Source organism: Podarcis gaigeae, assembly GCF_964106915.1.
Source record: "Podarcis gaigeae genome assembly, chromosome: 3".
In the NCBI taxonomy this organism is placed as follows: Eukaryota; Metazoa; Chordata; class Lepidosauria; order Squamata; family Lacertidae; genus Podarcis; species Podarcis gaigeae.
In genome coordinates, this window is record NC_139680.1 from 91,851,318 (window position 1) to 91,870,342 (window position 19,025).

The window sequence follows — 19,025 nt, forward strand, 5'->3', positions numbered from 1 at the left end:
TTGTGTCTAATGATAATGGGTGGTGGGAGTTGTAGTCCAGCGATGTCTGGAGGGTGCTACATGGGCTAGCCCTCATCTGCTCCCAATCTCAGGCTTTAAGGTCTGCCTCAGGCCCGCCACTCTCTATACCTTCATCTTGGATCATCAGGCAAGTAAGCATGAGTATCAGGGCCTTCTCAGTGGTGGTACTGCACCTCTGGAGTAACCTTCCACTAGAGATGCATCAGAATATCTCTTTACTGTCTTTTTAGAGAGACACCAAAAACATTTCTGTTTCAACAGGGATTTAATGTTTGATCGTGTTACTGTTTTAAACAGTTCTTAAAACAAACAAAACTATTGTAAGATTGTTATCATTTTAAGTTGCGGCATTTTTAAGCTTTTATCTTAGTAGTTTGATTTTACTTAATTGTATTGGGTTGCAATTTATTTTAATGGGCCTATTCTAAGCATGACTAAACCAAGATTCAGCACACTGAATTTTTTGGTGTAAGCTATTTCTGAGTGTTTCTATGATAAGAAGAACAGGATATTTAATTATATTCTTCTTCTTATTTTTTCCTCACAGGGAAATGGGTGATACTGTGGCTGCAAATCCATATGAGGTAAGCAAATCAAGTGGGGTCAAATTCACAGATTCAGCTTTGGGATACAGAGCCTTATTACTGCAAAAGCTGAGGACCTCTTTGTTGCAGCCCAGAAAGTGTTGTACGCTAAAGAAAATAGTTCTTTCTTTGCATCCATAAGGCTTAATTCACTGACTTCTTTGCACAACTCATTTCTGGAGAAGCAAAATTCTGCACCATAAAGCTGTAAGATCAATCACAATGTTTGACAAACGTAGCAGAGATGACAGACTTCCGCTTAGCAAAAGCAACCTTTTAAGTTTCTGCGCTTCCTGAGCCAGCTTCTCAGGTTTCTGTTCCCTTCAGAGCTTATTTTGACTCAGGAGCCCTTTGGAGGAAGCCTCAGACCTCGGTGTAAAATGTAACATTATTCATGATTTCTTTTAGCCTCATGTTGCAGGCAAGGACATAGACAGCGAGTTCAAGAGCCTGTTTCAAAAACTTTCTGGGGAGGTAAGAGGGTTTCTGTGCTATGATAAATGTTCAGAATTAGGCAAATGCTTCAAAGATTTCCCAGTGCATTGGCTGCTTCTTTTTACTAACACAGTTGGCAGTAGACTCCTGGAGAGCCGCTTTTCTTGTTCTCAGTCTTTTTATTCCTGCACCATGTTCACCATCACTTGATGGGGGAACTGACAGAGAGGAAACTGGTCCTTTAAGCATACCCCTCCCCAGGAAAGAGGAAGGACCTGAGAGAGGTGTTCTGGGCTGAGAAGCACAAAAGGCCTTATTTGAACTTTAGACGTCATTGGACCAAATTGGCCACGTGGAGCTCTCTCAGGTCCTGAAGTCTGATCTTATCTGTCCCCTGGCAACTTAATATGCCCCTGCTCAAGAACAGGACAATGAGGAAACAGCGCCTTGTAGACCCCAATTGCCTTCTTTTTAACCTATTCTACATATCAATGTGCCACAGAGGAAAATCGGGATGCGGGTCTTTTGGGGCCGCGCTCCTACACGAGTCACGTGATTCACGGAAGAATGTGGCCCTGCCCAAAAACCCCACATATCTTTCAGAGCCGTGCTCTTGTGGCACCCAGGTGACTTCCGCGATAGAACGGTTCCCCCCAAAAGGCATATTTTGGGGCTGCGCTCTTTCAGGAGCCAAAACAGGACATCTTAGAATCCAGGCAAAAGGCAGAGGGCCTTTTTGGTAGTGGCACCTGCCCTGTCAAGGAAATAAACAACTATTTGACTTTTAGAAGACATCTGAAGGCAGCCCTGATTATGGAAGTTTTTAATGTTTAATGTTTTATTCTGTTTTTAATATCCTGTTGAAAGCCACCCCGAGTGGCTGGGGATGCCCAGGGTATACGTATGATTATGATTATGATTATTCCAGGATGTCCCACTTAAAGTAGGACAGTTGATAGACATGATTCTAAACACTGCCCTCCAAATCCAGTAGCTGCAACGTGCATATAGGACATCACTGTGGATACCAATCTACAGTAAGCCAGGGCCTTGTCCCATTTACTTCTATGGGAGAGAGAGCCCTTCCCTGGAATGGGAGTGTGCTTATGGAGCTATTCTGACATTTGAAGAGAATAGGGTTACCAGCCCTATATACAAGGGATGCGGAACTTGTGGTCCTTCAGATTTTGCTAGATTCTGACCCCCATCAACTCCAGACAGCATGGTCACTGGCCAAAGATGATGGGATTTATAGTCCAGCAACATTTGGAGTGCCACAAGTTCATCATCTCTACTATATACTATGCACCAGCTTCATTTTGTAGTTACATTCCTTATCAACAGTGTGAGCATCCCTTTGTCTTCTTAGAGCTCTGTTTACTTCTTGTGGAAGCCTTTGTCCCTGGCCTTTTATCATTAACTAACACACCCAACAGCTATCATCCACTAAAAATAAATTTAAATTGAATTTGGAGAGCTGGGGCAGAGAAGTCTCTCTTGGTTTTTGTTTGACATTAGATCTAGGATAGAGGCTAGGTTTAGCCAGAAGGGAAGGGTTTGGTTGCCACGGTTGTTAAATCTTGGATTTGACTCCTTTTCTGCAGAACAGTGAAATGACTGCTGATGAACTTCAGACTGTTCTGAACAGAGTTGTGTCAAAGAGTAAGTTGCAGTCACTGCTTCATAATTGTGGGGGGAGACTCAAATACACACTCAAATACGTATATCCAGAATCATAGAATCATAGAGTTGGAAGAGACCACAAGGGCCATTGAGTCCAACTCCCTGCCAAGCAGGAAACACCATCAGAGCACTCCTGACATATGGTTGTCAAGCCTCTGCTTAAAGACCTCCAAAGAAGGAGACTCCACCACACTCCTTGGCAGCAAATTCCACTGTCGAACAGCTCTTACTGTCAGGAAGTTCTTCCTAATGTTTAGGTGGAATCTTCTTTCTTGTAGTTTGGAACCATTGCTCCATGTCCGCTTCTCTGGAGCAGCAGAAAACAACCTTTCTCCCTCCTCTATGTGACATCCTTTTATATATTTGAACATGGCTATCATATCACCCCTTAACCTCCTCTTCTCCACGCTAAACATGCCCAGCTCCCTTAGCCGTTCCTCATAAGGCATCGTTTCCAGGCCTTTGACCATTTTGGTTGCCCTCCTCTGGACACGTTCCAGATTTTCAGTGTCCTTCTTGAACTGTGATGCCCAGAACTGGACACAGTACTCCAGGTGAGGTCTGACCAGAGCAGAATACAGTGGCACTATTACTTCCCTTGATCTAGATGCTATACTCCTATTGATGCAGCCCAGAATTGCATAGGCTTTTTTAGCTGCCGCATCACACTGTTGGCTCATGTCAAGTTTGTGGTCAACCAAGACTCCTAGATCCTTTTCACATGTAAGATCCTTTTCACATGTTTCACAGAATTATATTCAAAACCAGTCTGAATAATTCCAAACCGTAGCTGCCATTATGCTTTTCTTAAATTGCCTGTTATAGTTGCAACTGATTGCTATACAACTTTCAGAATGATAGCTATATTATTTTGCGTAATAAAGCCAGAAATACAAAATAATAATAATGCATATTTCTGCAGTTCCTCAGAGTATGCATGAGAATTTTGCATTTATTTAAGTTCATTTCTACTACGAATTCCAGGGTTGTAGTGTGGGTTTAGGTGAAGCATTGATCCAGCTTAGATTAGTTTGTGCATGTTTATATTTTCTTTTTGAAAATGTTTTAAATAAAGTTGTTGTTTTTTTGGGGGGGCACCACAAAGAGAACTGATTTGCCACAGAATCAGCTCTTGCCTTGTAATCACATCTTTCTGCTGATGTTCTTGTGAAATAGCACTAGAATCTTCCCTCTGTGAGATGTTCAGCTGTCTTCAAAATGATCTAGCATATTTTTCCTTAACTGCAAAGGCTAACCATGCACAAAGATAACTCCCTAGTGTTTCCAGGGAATGCAGATAAATATTTGTCTAACATATTTTTTGCCTTTTTCATTGTATAGGAAGAGACATTAACAGTGATGGATTCAGCATAAACACCTGCAGGGAGATGATCAGCCTCTTAGATGTATCCTTTAAATGTCACTCTTCTCTACTGGATTTCCCTTGCGAACCTTTTGACTAGATAAGGCAGGGCTTAACGTGTCTCATTTTCCTGGCACATCTGTCTTCACTTGCTGTAGGCATAAAGTGCAGAGTGTCGATCTAAACAGCTTAGTATAGCAAGGTTATTAACCCTTTGTTTCTGGTTGCGTGCTTGGTTTCCCATTGTATTGTGTTCAAGTTCTCCTGGGATGTATGAGAATTTGTCAACGATCCCTGCCTGGATTTAGCCGTGGTTGTGTTGTTATGAACCACCTGGCTGCGATTCTAGTCCAATCATCAGATCATAGGTTGCTCTCCTTTTATACACAAGGAAGGTGTACAATGAGATTTGGAGAGCTGTGGGGAGAGTGGGCCAAATGGTTGAACCGGCCCCTCCTATCCACATGGCTCGGCAAATATGGAGGAAATAAAAGCTGGAGAAACTGCCAATCTTCACAGCATGCCCTTTTCTCATAGGAGAGTAATTAACAATGCAAATGATTTAACATGCAAGAATGAATTTAATATAGCTGTGTAGCCAGGTGGCTGGCAGAGAGCCACAGGGAGGGCTGGTAGAGAAGACAAGCTGTAATCTAGAGGGATGAGCTGTGCTGCTTCAGCAGAAAGTCTGCATAGGGAAAATAATGGTCGAACTGGACTCAGGTGCACCTAGGGCCTTCAGAACCGTGCACTTAGAAAGAAGCCTTTGGTATCTCAGTCTCCACACCTACATGATGGCTGAAGTCCTCTGTTCTATTTTATTTGTCTTCTTCTGTGCTGGTCTACACTTGCAGCTGAATGTGGGGAAAGGGAGTAAAGACAGGAGAATAGACTCAGCCCACTTCAAGATGCAGATGGGAGAAAAGCAGTGCTCCTTTCCTTCCTCAAAACAAACAAACAAATGCCACAGAAACCTCCAAAGTAGGAAACTGGCACGGCAGAGAGAGGGGCCTGTTCTATTCCATGTGGCAGCCTCTGCAATGCAGGGGTTCTGACCCCAGACAAAAGTTAAGGTTTCAGCAACAGAACAAGGTAAGCCAAAGTCGGATAAGGTCTAGGTCAGGCAGTGCAGTGAAATTTTTTGTAGGGGAGTAGTTAGGGCCAGATGTTCCAGCTTGCGAGGGCATGCGGGGGTGAAGGCTTCCACCGGGATTTCCTGATGTTGCATGTGTGAGCATCGCGCTTCCTTCCCTAAGCTGTACAGAAGCTTCCTGGGCTTTGGGAAGAAGGCACTAGGGTTTAATACTTTAATACTCTTAATTTACTTAATTTAGGGGACTAGCCTAGTTCCTCAAGTCCACTGACTGCACACCACTGAGGTCAGGTGTGGTGAACCACTAGTCTTCCAGATGTTTCTGAACCACAAAGTTTCCCACACCTGGTTTAGATTTCGGTGAGGCAAGATGAGGCCAGAATTTAGTGGTGCCATATCTAGTTCAGGCTGGAGAGTCCATAAGATCAGAACTTGAATGTTGTTGCCTATTTCAGGCTCAAAATGAGGTTTAAAGAGGAGCTGTTGCTCTAGCTCCACCTTCAGTGAAAGGAGCCTCCTCACTCAAGGGGCCCAGCCTATTTTAGAGTCATCACTCTCATACAGTGAGGAGCAAATGGAGCTTCTGAGTGTGAGTTCTCAGAGTCAGAGGTGGGCAGTGTGACCTTCTTCAGCCAGAGAGCCAGTGTGGTGTAGTGGTTAAGAGCGGTGGGCTTGTAATCTGGGGAACCGGGTTCGTGTCTCCGCTTCTCCACATGCAGCTGCTGGGTGACCTTGGGGTAGTCACACTTCTCTGAAGTCGCTCAGCCCCACTCACCTCACAGAGTGTTTGTTGTGGTGGAGGAAGGGAAAGGAGAATGTTAGCTGCTTTGAGACTCCTTCGGATAGTGATAAGGCGGGATATCAAATCCAAACTCTTCTTCTCTTCTACCATGGAATCCTCTTGTGTTAGGGCTTCCAGGTTGGTATAAGCATCAGGCTCTGACTCTGAAGGCAGTTCCCTCTCCTACTCTGAATCCCTAGCCTGACCCTCCAAAGATGAGGATTCTTGCATTAGCATCATGATAGGGTCAACCAGGGAGTTTTCTCATTCAGAAATAGGTAACCTCCACCTACAGCCTCACGTGGTATGGTTTATTCTGCACTAGGGAGTCTACTACATCAGTCAATGCCTGTGGAGACCAAGCCTCAGTCTCTCCTTTTGTCAAGCCCTTCCCCTCCTCAATCCCTTCTCACTCCTTACACTCTGCACAAACAGCCTATTGTCTTCTCCTTCATATTTTTCTCTGGCCTTCATTTCATTCTGTTCTGCCTGCATATCTCCCATTATCTGTTCATCTAGCCATGAACTCTCTCCACTTTCAAATCTCTCTTTAAATTTATTTCATGCCAGAGACAGAGAGTGGATTTTAATAACTACTGAAAGTGGTTAAGATGGTGGGGGACCTTTTGCCCTCTGGTTTGAAAACACATTTCTTTGTCGCTCGTGGTCTTCTCTGGAACAACACAAGTACCTCTCACTAGACCAAATAATGGGGTGACTACACACCAAAGTCAAACATGCTTTTCTTGTACATTTTCTCTACATTTGGAAACAGTAATTCACGAAGCAAATAAAATCTTTCCTCAGGCACCTTGGCCTCACTTTACCTGCTCTTCCACTGTCTCTGACCCCCCCCCCCATCTCTGTTTGATGTACATTATAACCCTCTGGCCACAGATCAGATCATGCCCCTAGCAGAACTGCCTTGTGGGTAAGAAGGACCATGGGCAGTTGTATGGATAAAGGTAAAGGTAAAGGGACCCCTGACCATTAGGTCCAGTCGTGACCAACTCTGGGGTTGTGGCGCTCATCTCGCTTTATTGGCCGAGGGAGCCGGCGTACAGCTTCCGGGTCATGTGGCCAGCATGACTAAGCCACTTCTAGGGAACGAGAGCAGCGCACGGAAACGCCGTTTACCTTCCCGCCACAGCAGTACCTATTTATCTACTTGCACTTTGATGTGCTTTCGAACTGCTAGGTTGGCAGGAGCAGGGACCAAGCAACAGGAGCTCACCCTGTTGCAAGGATTCGAACCGCCGACCTTCTGATTGGCAAGTCCTAGGTTCTGTGGTTTAACCCACGGCGCCACCTACGTCCTGTTGTATGGATACCTCATCTCTAAACAGAGAAAACTAGCTTCATGGCTAGGTTGTGAGAATAAGCACGGGGACCACAAAGTTCTTTGCGCAATTAAAGAGTTGTAGACTTAAGAAACATTTCTCTGGAGTAATGGAGTGCTTCATCACTTACCTCTGCTGCCAGCTCCCCTTTGCTCATTGTGAAGTGAGGCAAAAGCCTGCTTTTAGCAAGATGGCTGTGAGGTCAGTTCTTTGCTCTAATGATGGTTCTAAGAGGCAATGGGTCATTTGCTGGCTTTTGTGATGCCAGAACTGGACACAATGTTTTGCTTATTATGCCAGATCGTTCAACGCAATTTCTTTCAGCAAAAAGGGAAAAGAGAGATGAGGTGCTTGGGACAGACCTGCCACTTCTGTCTAGAAGGTCACGGGTACCAGATGCAACTCAGCTTTGCTGCAATCACTGGGGTCTGGATTGTACCTATGTAGCCTGCTCCTGTGCAAGCTGACTCATAAATAAGCATACATGCAGAACTGGCACCTTTTTACAAGTGCCATATCATGTTCATTTTGTACTTGCAAGGAATTGATCTCTCAGTGTGACAGCACAAAAGCTCTAGAACTCCCTGCAGGTCGCTATCTTGTTTTCAGCACCTGCAAAACTTTTTTTTATTTAAGCAAGTCTGAGTAGATGTACAATTTTGACAGGCATTTTAATGTGCAGGTTTATTTTATTATGTGTTTTGGGGTGGAGAAAGTCTGGCCCATCGGATATAGTTAGTCTCCAACTCCCATCAGCCCCAGCAAACATAATTAAGCAGAAAGAGAGTTGGGAGTTGAACAGCATCTGAAGGGCCACAGCTTCCTCATCTCTGGTTTTACTTACATTTTGATTTATTTATTTTTTTGGATGTTGATTTAATCAGTATTTTAAATGTCTATTTTATACAAACCACTTGGAGGTCTTGACGATTAAGTGGCATATAAATATCTTGTTAAATATAAATATAAATAAATAAATGTCTTACTCACAGGTAAGTGTGCATATAATCACAGCCTAACAGTGGAGGACTTGGACTTTAAAATTTCAGCGGTGCCTTGTGTGGTGCCAAAATTTGGTGTCCAACCCCACCTTCAGTTGTTCATCACTGTTGTGGTACCCCCTGCGGTGCCCTCTCAGCTGAACCGGTCACACTCCCTATAATCCGCCTCTGAGCCCAATTTGTATTTCAGCAGTAAATATTCTGGGAGCACCTGATATTGTGGCAATGTTAAAGTTAAGAAGGTGTGGTCCTTATCTGTGCTTTGATGAGATAACAGGAGGAGTTGCAGAGGAGTTGCTGATAAGTCATTGTGTTCTTTCTAAAGGAAGAATGCAGCAGAATTGTAGCAAATGGAACTTAGGCTGCTTGAAATGTGTGCAGGTTTTTAAAACAAAAGTATTTCCTAAAAAGGACTTCAAGCAGGTGTCTAATTCTTGTAGTCCAAAGCATGTTCTATGTGGCCCTATGAAAATATAATAAATCACTCTGTAAAAGAGAGCGCAGGAATCTTCATCATACCCTTATCTAAGCAAACCGAAAACAGCAGGTGTGCCTCCTCTGGGTGGGTTGAAAGTGCAGGTTCATGCATCAGGTAAAGTGGCACATTTTAATGAGTCATTCATTTTTATCTAGGCCTTACTGGCTAAGGGGGGGGGGGGAGAATTATTTGCTTCCACAGATTAGACCTTAACTTTCTGCAGAACCATGGAACTGGTACGTTGGATCTTTTGGAATTCAAGATACTTTGGATGAAGATTCAGAAATATCTGGTAAAACAGCTCTTTTCTAAATGTATTCTTTCTCTTTGATCCATAAATGGATGAGAAATGGAGCCCTGAATGCCAAAAATACAGTTGTTGGGTGGTTTTTTTTGGGGGGGGGGGAAGTATGGAATGTACATGTAATGGTCCCAAGGGTAGGAAATAGTCTTGTATCCCATGGACAGCTAAGGATGTGGGTGGTGCTGTGGGTTAAACCACAGAGCCTAGGGCTTGCCGATCAGAAGGTCGGCGGTTCAAATCCCCGCAACGGGGTGAGCTCCCGTTGTTCGGTCCCAGCTCCTGCCCACCCACCTAGCAGTTCGAAAGCATGCCAGTGCAAGTAGATAAATAGGTACCGCTCTGGCGGGAAGGTAAATTGTGTTTCCGTGCGCTGCTCTGGTTCGCCAGAAGCGGCTTAGTCATGCTGGCCACATGACCCGGAAGCTGTACGCCGGCTCCCTTGGCCAATAAAGTGAGATGAGCGCCGCAACCCCAGAGTTGGTCACGACTGGACCTAATGGTCAGGGGTCCCTTTACCTTTTACCCATGGACAGCTACCCATATTTTTAAATGCCTCCTCCCTAATTAAGCATGGGCATCCACTGGCATTTTTATGGGTGTTTTTATGTGAAAAATGAAAAACACTAAAAGCATAGAGCAGGCTAGTTTTTCGTAAAGAGTGAGAAGAATCGGCTCTGTACATTTTGCCTTGTATCTCAGGTTCTACAAATGCTAAAAAGCTAAAGGTCACATCTGCACTATACATTTAAAACATGACTAAGGATTCATGGGGTATCTTGGGAATTGTAGTTTGTTAAAGATGCTGGGAATTGTAGCTGTGTGAGTTTAGCACCCTTAATGAACTACAGTCATGTGACCCGATTTCTTTTTTTTAATGGAAGCTGGGAGTCATGGGAATAACAACAATATTAATAATTTTATTTGTACCCTGCCCATCTGACTGACTTGCCCCAGCCACTTTGAGCGGCTTCCAACATATATAAAACATAACAAAAACCTCCCTATACAGGGCTGCCTTCAAGTGTCTTCTAAAGACTGTATAGTTACATATCTCCTTGATGGGAAGGCATTCCACAGGACGGGTGCCACTACCGAGAAGGCCCCCTGCCTGGTTCTCTGTGTCTGCAGGCTACCTCACTTGTCAGAGGCAGATTGCTTCTGAAAACCAGTTGCTGGCCAACAAAAGTAGGAGAAATGCTGTTGCCTCTGGGTTCGAAATGCACACTTCCTTCCCCTAGGCCTCTGATTGGTCACTCTGAGAAGAGGATACTGGACTCAATTAGGCCTTGGGCCTAATTCCTCACATCCTTAATAATTGAGAGTAGGATGGGAGAATGCTAAATGTCTTCCGACTGTTAGTTTGGCACCTGCCACACACATGAAAATGACATGAAAATTATGCTACTTATATGCAACTATATTTCCTATCGGGCCCTCGGTACTCAACATTTTGATTACTTTTGCAGTAGTGGATGAAAGTGTGAAAGAACAACTGTGGCAGAACTTCCTACTGAGTTACAGGCCAGAATAGCTTCTAATTACACAGCTAGAGCTGGATAAGAAGCCATTTGGCACCGAGAACTGTCTGTTGTTCTTTTAAAGTATTAATCTCAATAGAGTTTTATATTACAGCCTTTGCCAGAGGAAGGGGGTTATTTCTCAAAGGCCCGTTTGCCATGTGGGTGGGCAAGTTGCCAGCCCTGTGGGAGCCATTTCCCAGGGCACACAGCTTGCCATTAGTTAATTGAATTCCTCCCTCTCCTTCAGTCATTAACGCTTTCAGAGAGAGGAGGCTCCCTTGCCAGGCATGAGCAGCAGCGAATATCCTAGCCAAACTGATAGGTCTTCTAAAATTAGCCTAAAATGACAACCAACAGCCTTCCCTATTTCTTTGGCTTAGGAAATCTATAAGAAAGTGGATACTGACTTTTCCGGGACCATAGATGCACATGAAATGAGAAATGCTCTCACGGAAGCAGGTCAGTATCCAAAATGTAGAGATGTGGGAGAAATCCAACTTTTTTTTGAATTGGAACAAGAAGCCACCTAATGTGCATTTCTTGAATCAATATATGGTGCAGAAAACAGTTCTCCTGTGAACTTTGCACTTCTCTGAATTTTGCAATGCAGTCGTCGAACCAATCACTGGGTACAAAATGCATATTTTCAGGGAAAATGTGCATAAATATGCATACCTTAATGAAAACAACATAGAAAGGTGTATTATATTAGGGGAAATTGCTTGCAAAAATGTGTATACAATCATACCTTGGGTTACAGATGCTTCAGGTGGCGTTTTTTTGGGTTATGGACCGCCGAAACCTGGAAGTACCGGAACGGTCACACATGCACAGAAGCGCCAAATCGCAACCTGCGCGTGCGCAGACACACCGCTGCGGATTGCGAACATGCATCCCGCATGGATCACGTTCGCAACCCAAGTGTCCACTGTATTAGTTAAAACTATATACAAGAATGCAGTAGCACCCAGGGTGGGGCAAGTTTTCCACCCCCTGGTGGGCTGGGCAGCTGAGGTGTGGGTGCACCTCAGCCTCCTTGCCCATTGCCCCCATCTACCTGTCCACTAGTCCAACCCACCTGCCACTGTTCCTCAGCTGCCAGGGCACAGTGCGTGTCGTGGGCCCCCCTGATTGCTCTCCCTCAAAAATGTGTGCCTGGGGCCACCCCCCTGCCTCGCATACTACGACTCTGCAAGTAGGTGTATATGCGGAGAAATTTGCATTAACATGCATTTCCATGATTTTGTTTTTTTAAAGACTCAAATAGGGGAATTTGGATAAATAAATTTAAGATGGGAAACACAAAAATTGAAACTGACTGATTTGTCCATCCCTACTGTGTGTCAGTGGTCTTTTGTGTGACCTCTAAGGTACCCAATCCTCCATGTCAAGGAATCTTTTACATCTGCCATAGAGCTCAAGTGTATTGCAAATGATTCTGGGACATGTTCTTAGATGCCCATTCATATGAGGCACAGACTGGGCTTGTTGGGCCTCATAATTATCCTGCTTGAATTGAGAATATGACTCAGAACATCCCCAGCAGCAGACTCATGCAGCTGTGCTTCGACAGAGATGGCGGACAGCGTGCTGGTGATGGCGAGTCTATATTCCAGGGAAACTTTCAGGAATTAGGGCCTTGCAACAAAATGTTGCCACATGGAATGCTTCTGTTTGGCACTCCTGACACTCTATTCCACCCCCATTCTTTTCCTTGATTCTCTCTCCAGCCATTGGTCACCTTTCTATGCACCCTGCGCATGCTCAGCCCTCATTGGACCCCACTTGGGATATTTACCCTCCATTTCTGGGTTTTTGGAAGGGGGAGAAGACATGCAGGTGCCAATCCCAGCTACGTTAAAAATTTTCTCTATTGATCTCTATGGGCATCTCTCATTTAAGTCCCTGAGGACATATGAAAATGTGAACCATTGCGTGGCCTATCTAAACAGTGGCATAGCTGTCTCTAACTTTTTTATGTCCAGCTGTTTCTTCCTCCATCCTCTTTTCCCAGCCACGACATTGCCAGCACAAAGACTGCAGTGGTTTCTGCAGGGGGTGAGAAGGAGGCATCAGATCACCCTCTCCAAGCTTGTACTTCTCCCTGTGCCCTTGGAGAGGAAAATTCCATGTTTCATGTGACAGCTGGGCATCCTCCCAGGGCCCATAGTGGGACCAGTGTCTCTTCTCATGCAGGTCATATGCATCAGCTTCACTTGGCTCCAATCCTCCCTTCTCACCTCACAATACCCTCTGCAAACTGAGGATAATATTTCAAGCATTTGATGAAGTGGACTGTAGTCTACAAAAGCTTATGCTACAAAGCATCTATTAATCTTTAAAGTGCCGCAAGGATCTTTGTTGTTTCTATAGGGGGTGGATGGGGATCATCTGGTCTTTGGGGGGGAGGGCAGATTATCGCCACAATATGGGAAATTGCTGACTTTCCAGCAAATGTGTTCCTCCATTCTGGCCAGCAAACTGTGACTTCAGCCTCGGCTTAAATGAAGCTTTAGGAAATGGATAGGAAGTATATCCTGTGCACGAAACTGACTCCCTGCAATGGATTTCGTTTGGCTGGAACCCCAGGAGTGCATTAAGGCTTCACTAATTAGGTGCTTCTCTTCTGAATATAGGTCAAGGGAATTCCCGTGAATTGGCATTAAAATGAGTCATTTTAGAAAACATTATGAGGGAGTGTTAGGTCTTGAGAACAATGGGGACTGGAAAGGAAAACATAATAATAGACCAACAAACCTGCCAGGATGGAATAGCTAATAATACTTCATCACTGCCTGTCTGCAGCTGTTTTGTTGTTGTTGTTGTTGCTATTGTTGTTGTTATTCATTTCATTTCTATACTGCTTTATATTTTAAAGAAAAAGATCTCAAAGCGGTTTACAACACATCTAAACATTGTATAAAACAATCCAGAATGAAACAAATGCAAGCTTCAGGAAAATATTTCAATTCCTTCTCCAAGTGAAATTTTGCTTCTGCCACATTTATTTACCTACTTAATTTATATAGCTGCCCCATAGCAGAAGTACTATAAACTGCACAAAACAGGTGCAATGAAACAGCGGTGTAGATCAACACCAAACATTGTGTTACTCATGCCTGGCTTTCCTTTCCACATAGGCTTCACTCTTAACAACAAAATCCAGCACAGTATAGCTCTCCGTTATGCTGGCAGCAAGATGACCATTGACTTTGATGGCTTCGTGGCCTGCATGATTCGCCTAGAGACTCTCTTCAGTAAGTCTTCCTGAAGTAAAAGGAGGTAGAGTGATAGAAAATACTCTGGAGTGTCTCCCTTACCACCACCCCGGCTTTTCTCTAACAAGCAAAAGAGCTATCCCTATTTTTAACCTGAGCACAAACAACTGTGTGTCAAGGAAAAAGGGACCAAAATGTCTGTAATTTGCCAAATTAGATAAGTAACCAACTACTCCCAAGCTAGTGTAAGATCCCAAAGCTTGTCAGACTCTGCTTTTGACAAAACAAATACAGGGACTCAGATGCAGAAGACATTCTATCCCCCACAAGGTCTAATAGGATCTGCCAAAGGGAATGATTTGCAAACCTCACCCAGTGTGTGACTGCCATCTTGCTATACAGAGAATGGTGTAGCTGCCCAAATATGCCAGTTTAGATGCTTTCCAGACAAGGATTGCACAAGAATATACAATGACCAGATCATCTTAATTGCATTCCTCCCCATGCCCCATCTAGTGTCTCTGCTACAGGGAAACCACTTTTCCAATCTCATTTTCATTCAAGATAGTGCAGGTGCTCCATTGTGAATGGAATAGGCAATGTGACTGTGAGACTCTATAGGCATCTGCTGGATGCTATCTGTGACATCCCCAGTGACCAGCAGCTCAATTCTTCCAACTTTCATGCCTTTGCTGTTTTGCCATTTTATAAGTATTTAAAATACTTTTTAAAAAACACAAAAAACCAGTCTTTGGAAGCTGAGCAGTCGCTTATATACCACCACAGCTGGAAGTACTAAGTCAACCCTTTAAAGTCACCAACACCATAGGAAGATGTCTGATACCAGACCACTGGCCCATCTAGCTTAGTGTTGTCTACACTGACTGGCAGTGGACCTCCAGGGTTTCAGGTGGGACATTTTCTCTACTACCTGAGGACAGTAGAGATTCAGTCTGAGATCTGGGACAAAGCAAACCCTTTGCACTGAAGTAACCTGATTTGAAGAAGCCAGGTTTTCGGAATTATGCCCCCTCCTCAGGTTTTGTATTTCTCATGTACCAAATGCTACTGTTTAACTATAACACCTGCTCTTTTTTTGCCACTCAGAAATGTTTCAGATGCTAGACAAGGATAAGCACGGAGTTGTCCAGCTCTCTCTGGCTGAGGTAATGATGACTGAATTAAGCTTCTGCACAGTTGCATTATGACAGATTGGTGGTAATAAGATGCCCAAATAAAAGCACCACTGCTTTTAAATCACACCTATTTATTATTATTTCTAGTAGTACTGATGCAGCTAGGATACCTGTTAAAACCACAGCTCAGCATGTTAAGATGGAGAGCACATCTTAGTGGATAAGCTCACACATTATAATTCACTGACTGGAATATATTTGGATGCATGAGGTAGAATCCTGGGTAGTCTTTAGCCCCAGTAGATAGTAAGATCAAGGTGGCAATAAAGAGCCAAGTTCTAGCCCTTTTAACCATGCATTCATCTGCTTTCTGCTTTGGGAGCAATGTGTGCTCTCATTGCCACTCAACTGGCAGGCGCTAGCAGCACACATTCATATACTTTGTACTAATGAAGCAAGCCTCATCGAAGGGACACTTCCACCACCAGCCAGCTGATTGGAGCTGGGAGTGCATCTTCAGTGGAGATTATTGTAACAACCCACCAGCTGATTGGCAGTCACACCAATCCCTTTGAAATTTGATGGGTTACATGACGTCAGGTGATTGACAGGGGGGTCTGTCCCACCCACCTGGCAAAGTTGGGCTGTACTGGTCGGCTCCATCTGCTGGCTCAAAGATAGGGAATCTTCTTCTGCATTCCCTTGGGGATAATTTGCCTGGGCTTCATGTAACTGGTGGGCAGGCCCCAAACCATAAATGGACAGAACAACTATTTTCTTCCATTTTTTTGTCTCTCCCTTTTCCTTTCCACCCAACGGGCTGCCAGAGTTGGGACATCCTTGCCAGAGCCCAGAACTGATTGTTTGCAAGAGTTTTCTCCTCTTAGCCTTCCATTGCTTGATCTGTTCCAGCTTCTCCATCTCCTGCCCTCCTTTCTCTCTCCATTTCCCCCTTTCCTGGCTTGAAATGAGGTCAAAGGCTGCAGGTTGCCCACACCTGTACTGGCCTAGGACCCTCGTACCTACGGGACCGCCTCTCCCAGTATGCCCCACGGAAGACCTTAAGGTCCATAAATAGCAACACCCTAGATGTCCCGGGCCCTAAGGAAGTTAGATTAGCTTCAACCAGAGCCAGGGCCTTTTCAATACTGGCTCCGGCCTGGTGGAATGCTCTGCCTCATGAGACCAGGGCCCTGTGGGATCTGATTTCTTTCTGCAGGGCCTGTAAGACAGAGTTGTTCTGCCTGGCCTTTGGCTTAGAATCAATTTGATTCCCCCCCTTTCTTTTTTCCTTTCTCTTCCTGTGAAGAAGCTGCATTTTAATGCTTTAATGTTGTAATTTAATCTTGTTTTTATTATTGGTTGTTAGCCCCCCTGCGCCTGGTCTTGGCTGGGGAGGGCGGGGTATAAATAAATAAATTATTATTATTATTATTATTATACAAGCCAGGTGCTGTAAACAAGGATGAGTAGGTGAGCAATGGTCGCAGCAACAGCAATGAGAGTCTGGAATGGGATTCTCTGGCTTCAGCAGCTGACAAAACCCAAAACTGGAGGTCTTCATAACCTTCAGCATGAATTTCTGCTTTCTTCTGAGCAAAAATGGCTAGATTTGGGCACCGAGTTTTTAAAGCCAAAAACAATAATGCTGTCAGAGCTAGTATTGTCAAATTCATCAGGAAAACGTAGGCTATATATGGACAGCAATCCATTTTGTCACATAGGGAGCAGGATATAAATATATTTCTGTTATGATCACTCTGTGTTCATCTTTGTTATCCACCTTCAAAGGGAATGAGACAAAACAACTGAAAACGTGCATGAGGGAAGCAGTTCTTGCCCAGAATGAGGTGAAAATAAGTGACCTGATAGGTCTTAGCAATGATCTAGATGTTATGAGTGATGATTCTTTTTTTCTCTCCTTATTTTGGCTAGAATACAAAAGATGTCAGGGCCTGCTGTAGTCAGAGAAAGGAACCTTGCTGTGAAACTATAATGAAAGCCACATCCATCAGAGATGTTAGGAGCATTCAGTTTTATTTAATGGCATTTGGGAAGCAGACTCTGACCTACCTTTTCTTCTGTCAGCCAGCAAGAAATTTGATGTGTTTTCATGCGACATGTCTCCTACCCAGCTCCCAATCTAGTGGGATTATTCACCCTAGGTGAAATGCCAACAACTGTCACTGTTCTGTAGCTCAGAAATTTCCAGGCTTGCTAATCTATTTTGGACCCTCACTGCCACTGCCACCCCGTTCCTGTAATTTCCTGGGTCTGCGGGTGTGCAGAAGGTTGATTCTGGCCAGAAAAATGTAGAATGAGGCTTTGGGTGATCCTTCCAAGTGCCGTGCATCTGGTGTGGCAGGGCATGCGCACCATGCACTTCAAGTGAGTAACATGAAGCTTGGGGGAATTGTGGAAAAGATCTAAGCTACACTGGCAGGAGGCTGAATCACATGGGTCTCTAGGTACCAATGAGGCCTCTTACATGCCTCCCAATATGGACTCAACTGCTCAGATGATCATAGGAACATAAGAAGTTCCCATATATCAAACCAGACCTGTTCCATCTAGCTCAATATTGTCTCCATTGACTGGTAGCAGTTTCCCCAGAGTTTTGGACAGAGGGATTTACCTGCCCTACCTGGAGATCCTAGGGATTGAACTTGGGCCCTTCTGTATGCAAAGCATTGTGTTCTAATGGAGGCTGATTCATCGGGGCAAATGGGGAAATGCCCCCCCGCACCTCAGTTTGCCTGTAGCCAGCCCACTCCTGCCTGCCTTCTTACTTAAAACCAGTCTAGGGCAGGGCTGGATTAAGGTTTGATGAGGCCCTAAGCTACCGAAGGTAATGGGGCCCTTTATATGTCTAGCTGTCCTTTGTCAACAACAAATTGTCGTTGTTTTTTGTGTTGAATATATGCTATATGGTAATTTTAGGGAGCAGGCTAGCAGGCAGGGTCCATTACTTACATCATAGGAGCCTACACAACACAAAACACTGTTGTTTTATGTAGGTTTTATTTTATTTGTTTTTTATCTTATATTTTGAAAATCTACATCCAGGTTTTTTCCTTTAATTTTTTTGGGGCCCCCCAAGAGAGTGGGGCCCTAAGCTATAGCTTGTCTAGCTTATACGTAAATCTGGCACTGGTCTAGGGGCTGGCACTGGATGCCAGCTTCTTCTTCCTTAGTCTGAGTTTTGCCATTGCAGAACTCAGTAGGGAGGAAGACGGGGTAAAAACCAGAATTAGTTGGCTGTACTTGTCCTTGGCTCTTACTCCACCTGCTGTTGTCTCCCTGCCTTACACATCACCACCAGTCCAGATGGCCACCAGTGAGTATTCATCTGCTTTGTTCCTGAGCGATGACCTTTCCACAGATTAAGTGGTAAAGCCAAAATGGTTCCCTTCAGAATCAGGACTACTGACTCTTGCTTGCAGACTCTTAGATCCCATGATGCAGCAGCAGCAGCAGCTCTACCAAGATGGAAACAAAGAAAACTTTGGGGAAACTTTGAACATGTCCAAACAGATTCCCTAAGTAGGTTCTAACAGTTATGTTCTCTCTTTCTCTCCCAGTGGCTGTGTTGCACATTGGTTTAAGACGGCGTTTTGCAAGTCATTTGAGAGCTCCACAACTAGCACTTCTGCAGATAAGCTCCTACAAAGCAGTTGAAAGATATGAAGAAGGAAATCAATTTCTGCGCCCGCCAATACGTTTTAACGTAAACAGGTCATTCAGAAAAATAAACACATCTATTTGGAAACAATGACTTGCTATCATTCCCTCTGTTTCTGATGTTCAGATTGTGGGTACCGTTGCTTAGGTAGCCAAAATGGCAGCACCCTCACACAAGAGGGAGTTAGCCTAATGAACAGAAGGGCTGACTTACGATAAGTAACTGAATACATGCACATGACCCATTTAAGGAACCCCTATCATAAGACCTGAGTCTGAAATTACCTTACTTCTCCACAGCTTGGGAAAGTTTGTAGAAGTAAAAAGAATCTTTTGGGGATAAGCTCTAATTCCGCCCCCCCAAACCCCCCACACATCTCAATGAGG

General features: G+C 44.3%; 1 protein-coding gene across 1 annotated transcript in view; it reads left to right on the forward strand.

Moving 5' to 3' along the window:
- The window catches only part of LOC310841821 (calpain-8-like), a 40,896-nt gene extending 22,167 nt beyond the window's left edge, over positions 1-18,729 (forward strand). The window contains exons 12-20 of the mRNA XM_083733336.1: positions 569-605; positions 1,014-1,079; positions 2,645-2,702; positions 4,065-4,129; positions 9,003-9,071; positions 10,984-11,062; positions 13,744-13,860; positions 14,929-14,987; positions 18,539-18,729. Of these exons, the coding sequence (XP_083589462.1) occupies positions 569-605; positions 1,014-1,079; positions 2,645-2,702; positions 4,065-4,129; positions 9,003-9,071; positions 10,984-11,062; positions 13,744-13,860; positions 14,929-14,987; positions 18,539-18,562 (574 nt within the window). The 3' untranslated portion in view covers positions 18,563-18,729. The remainder of the gene's footprint in view (positions 1-568; positions 606-1,013; positions 1,080-2,644; positions 2,703-4,064; positions 4,130-9,002; positions 9,072-10,983; positions 11,063-13,743; positions 13,861-14,928; positions 14,988-18,538) is intronic.
- The last annotated feature ends 296 nt before the right edge of the window (positions 18,730-19,025 follow it).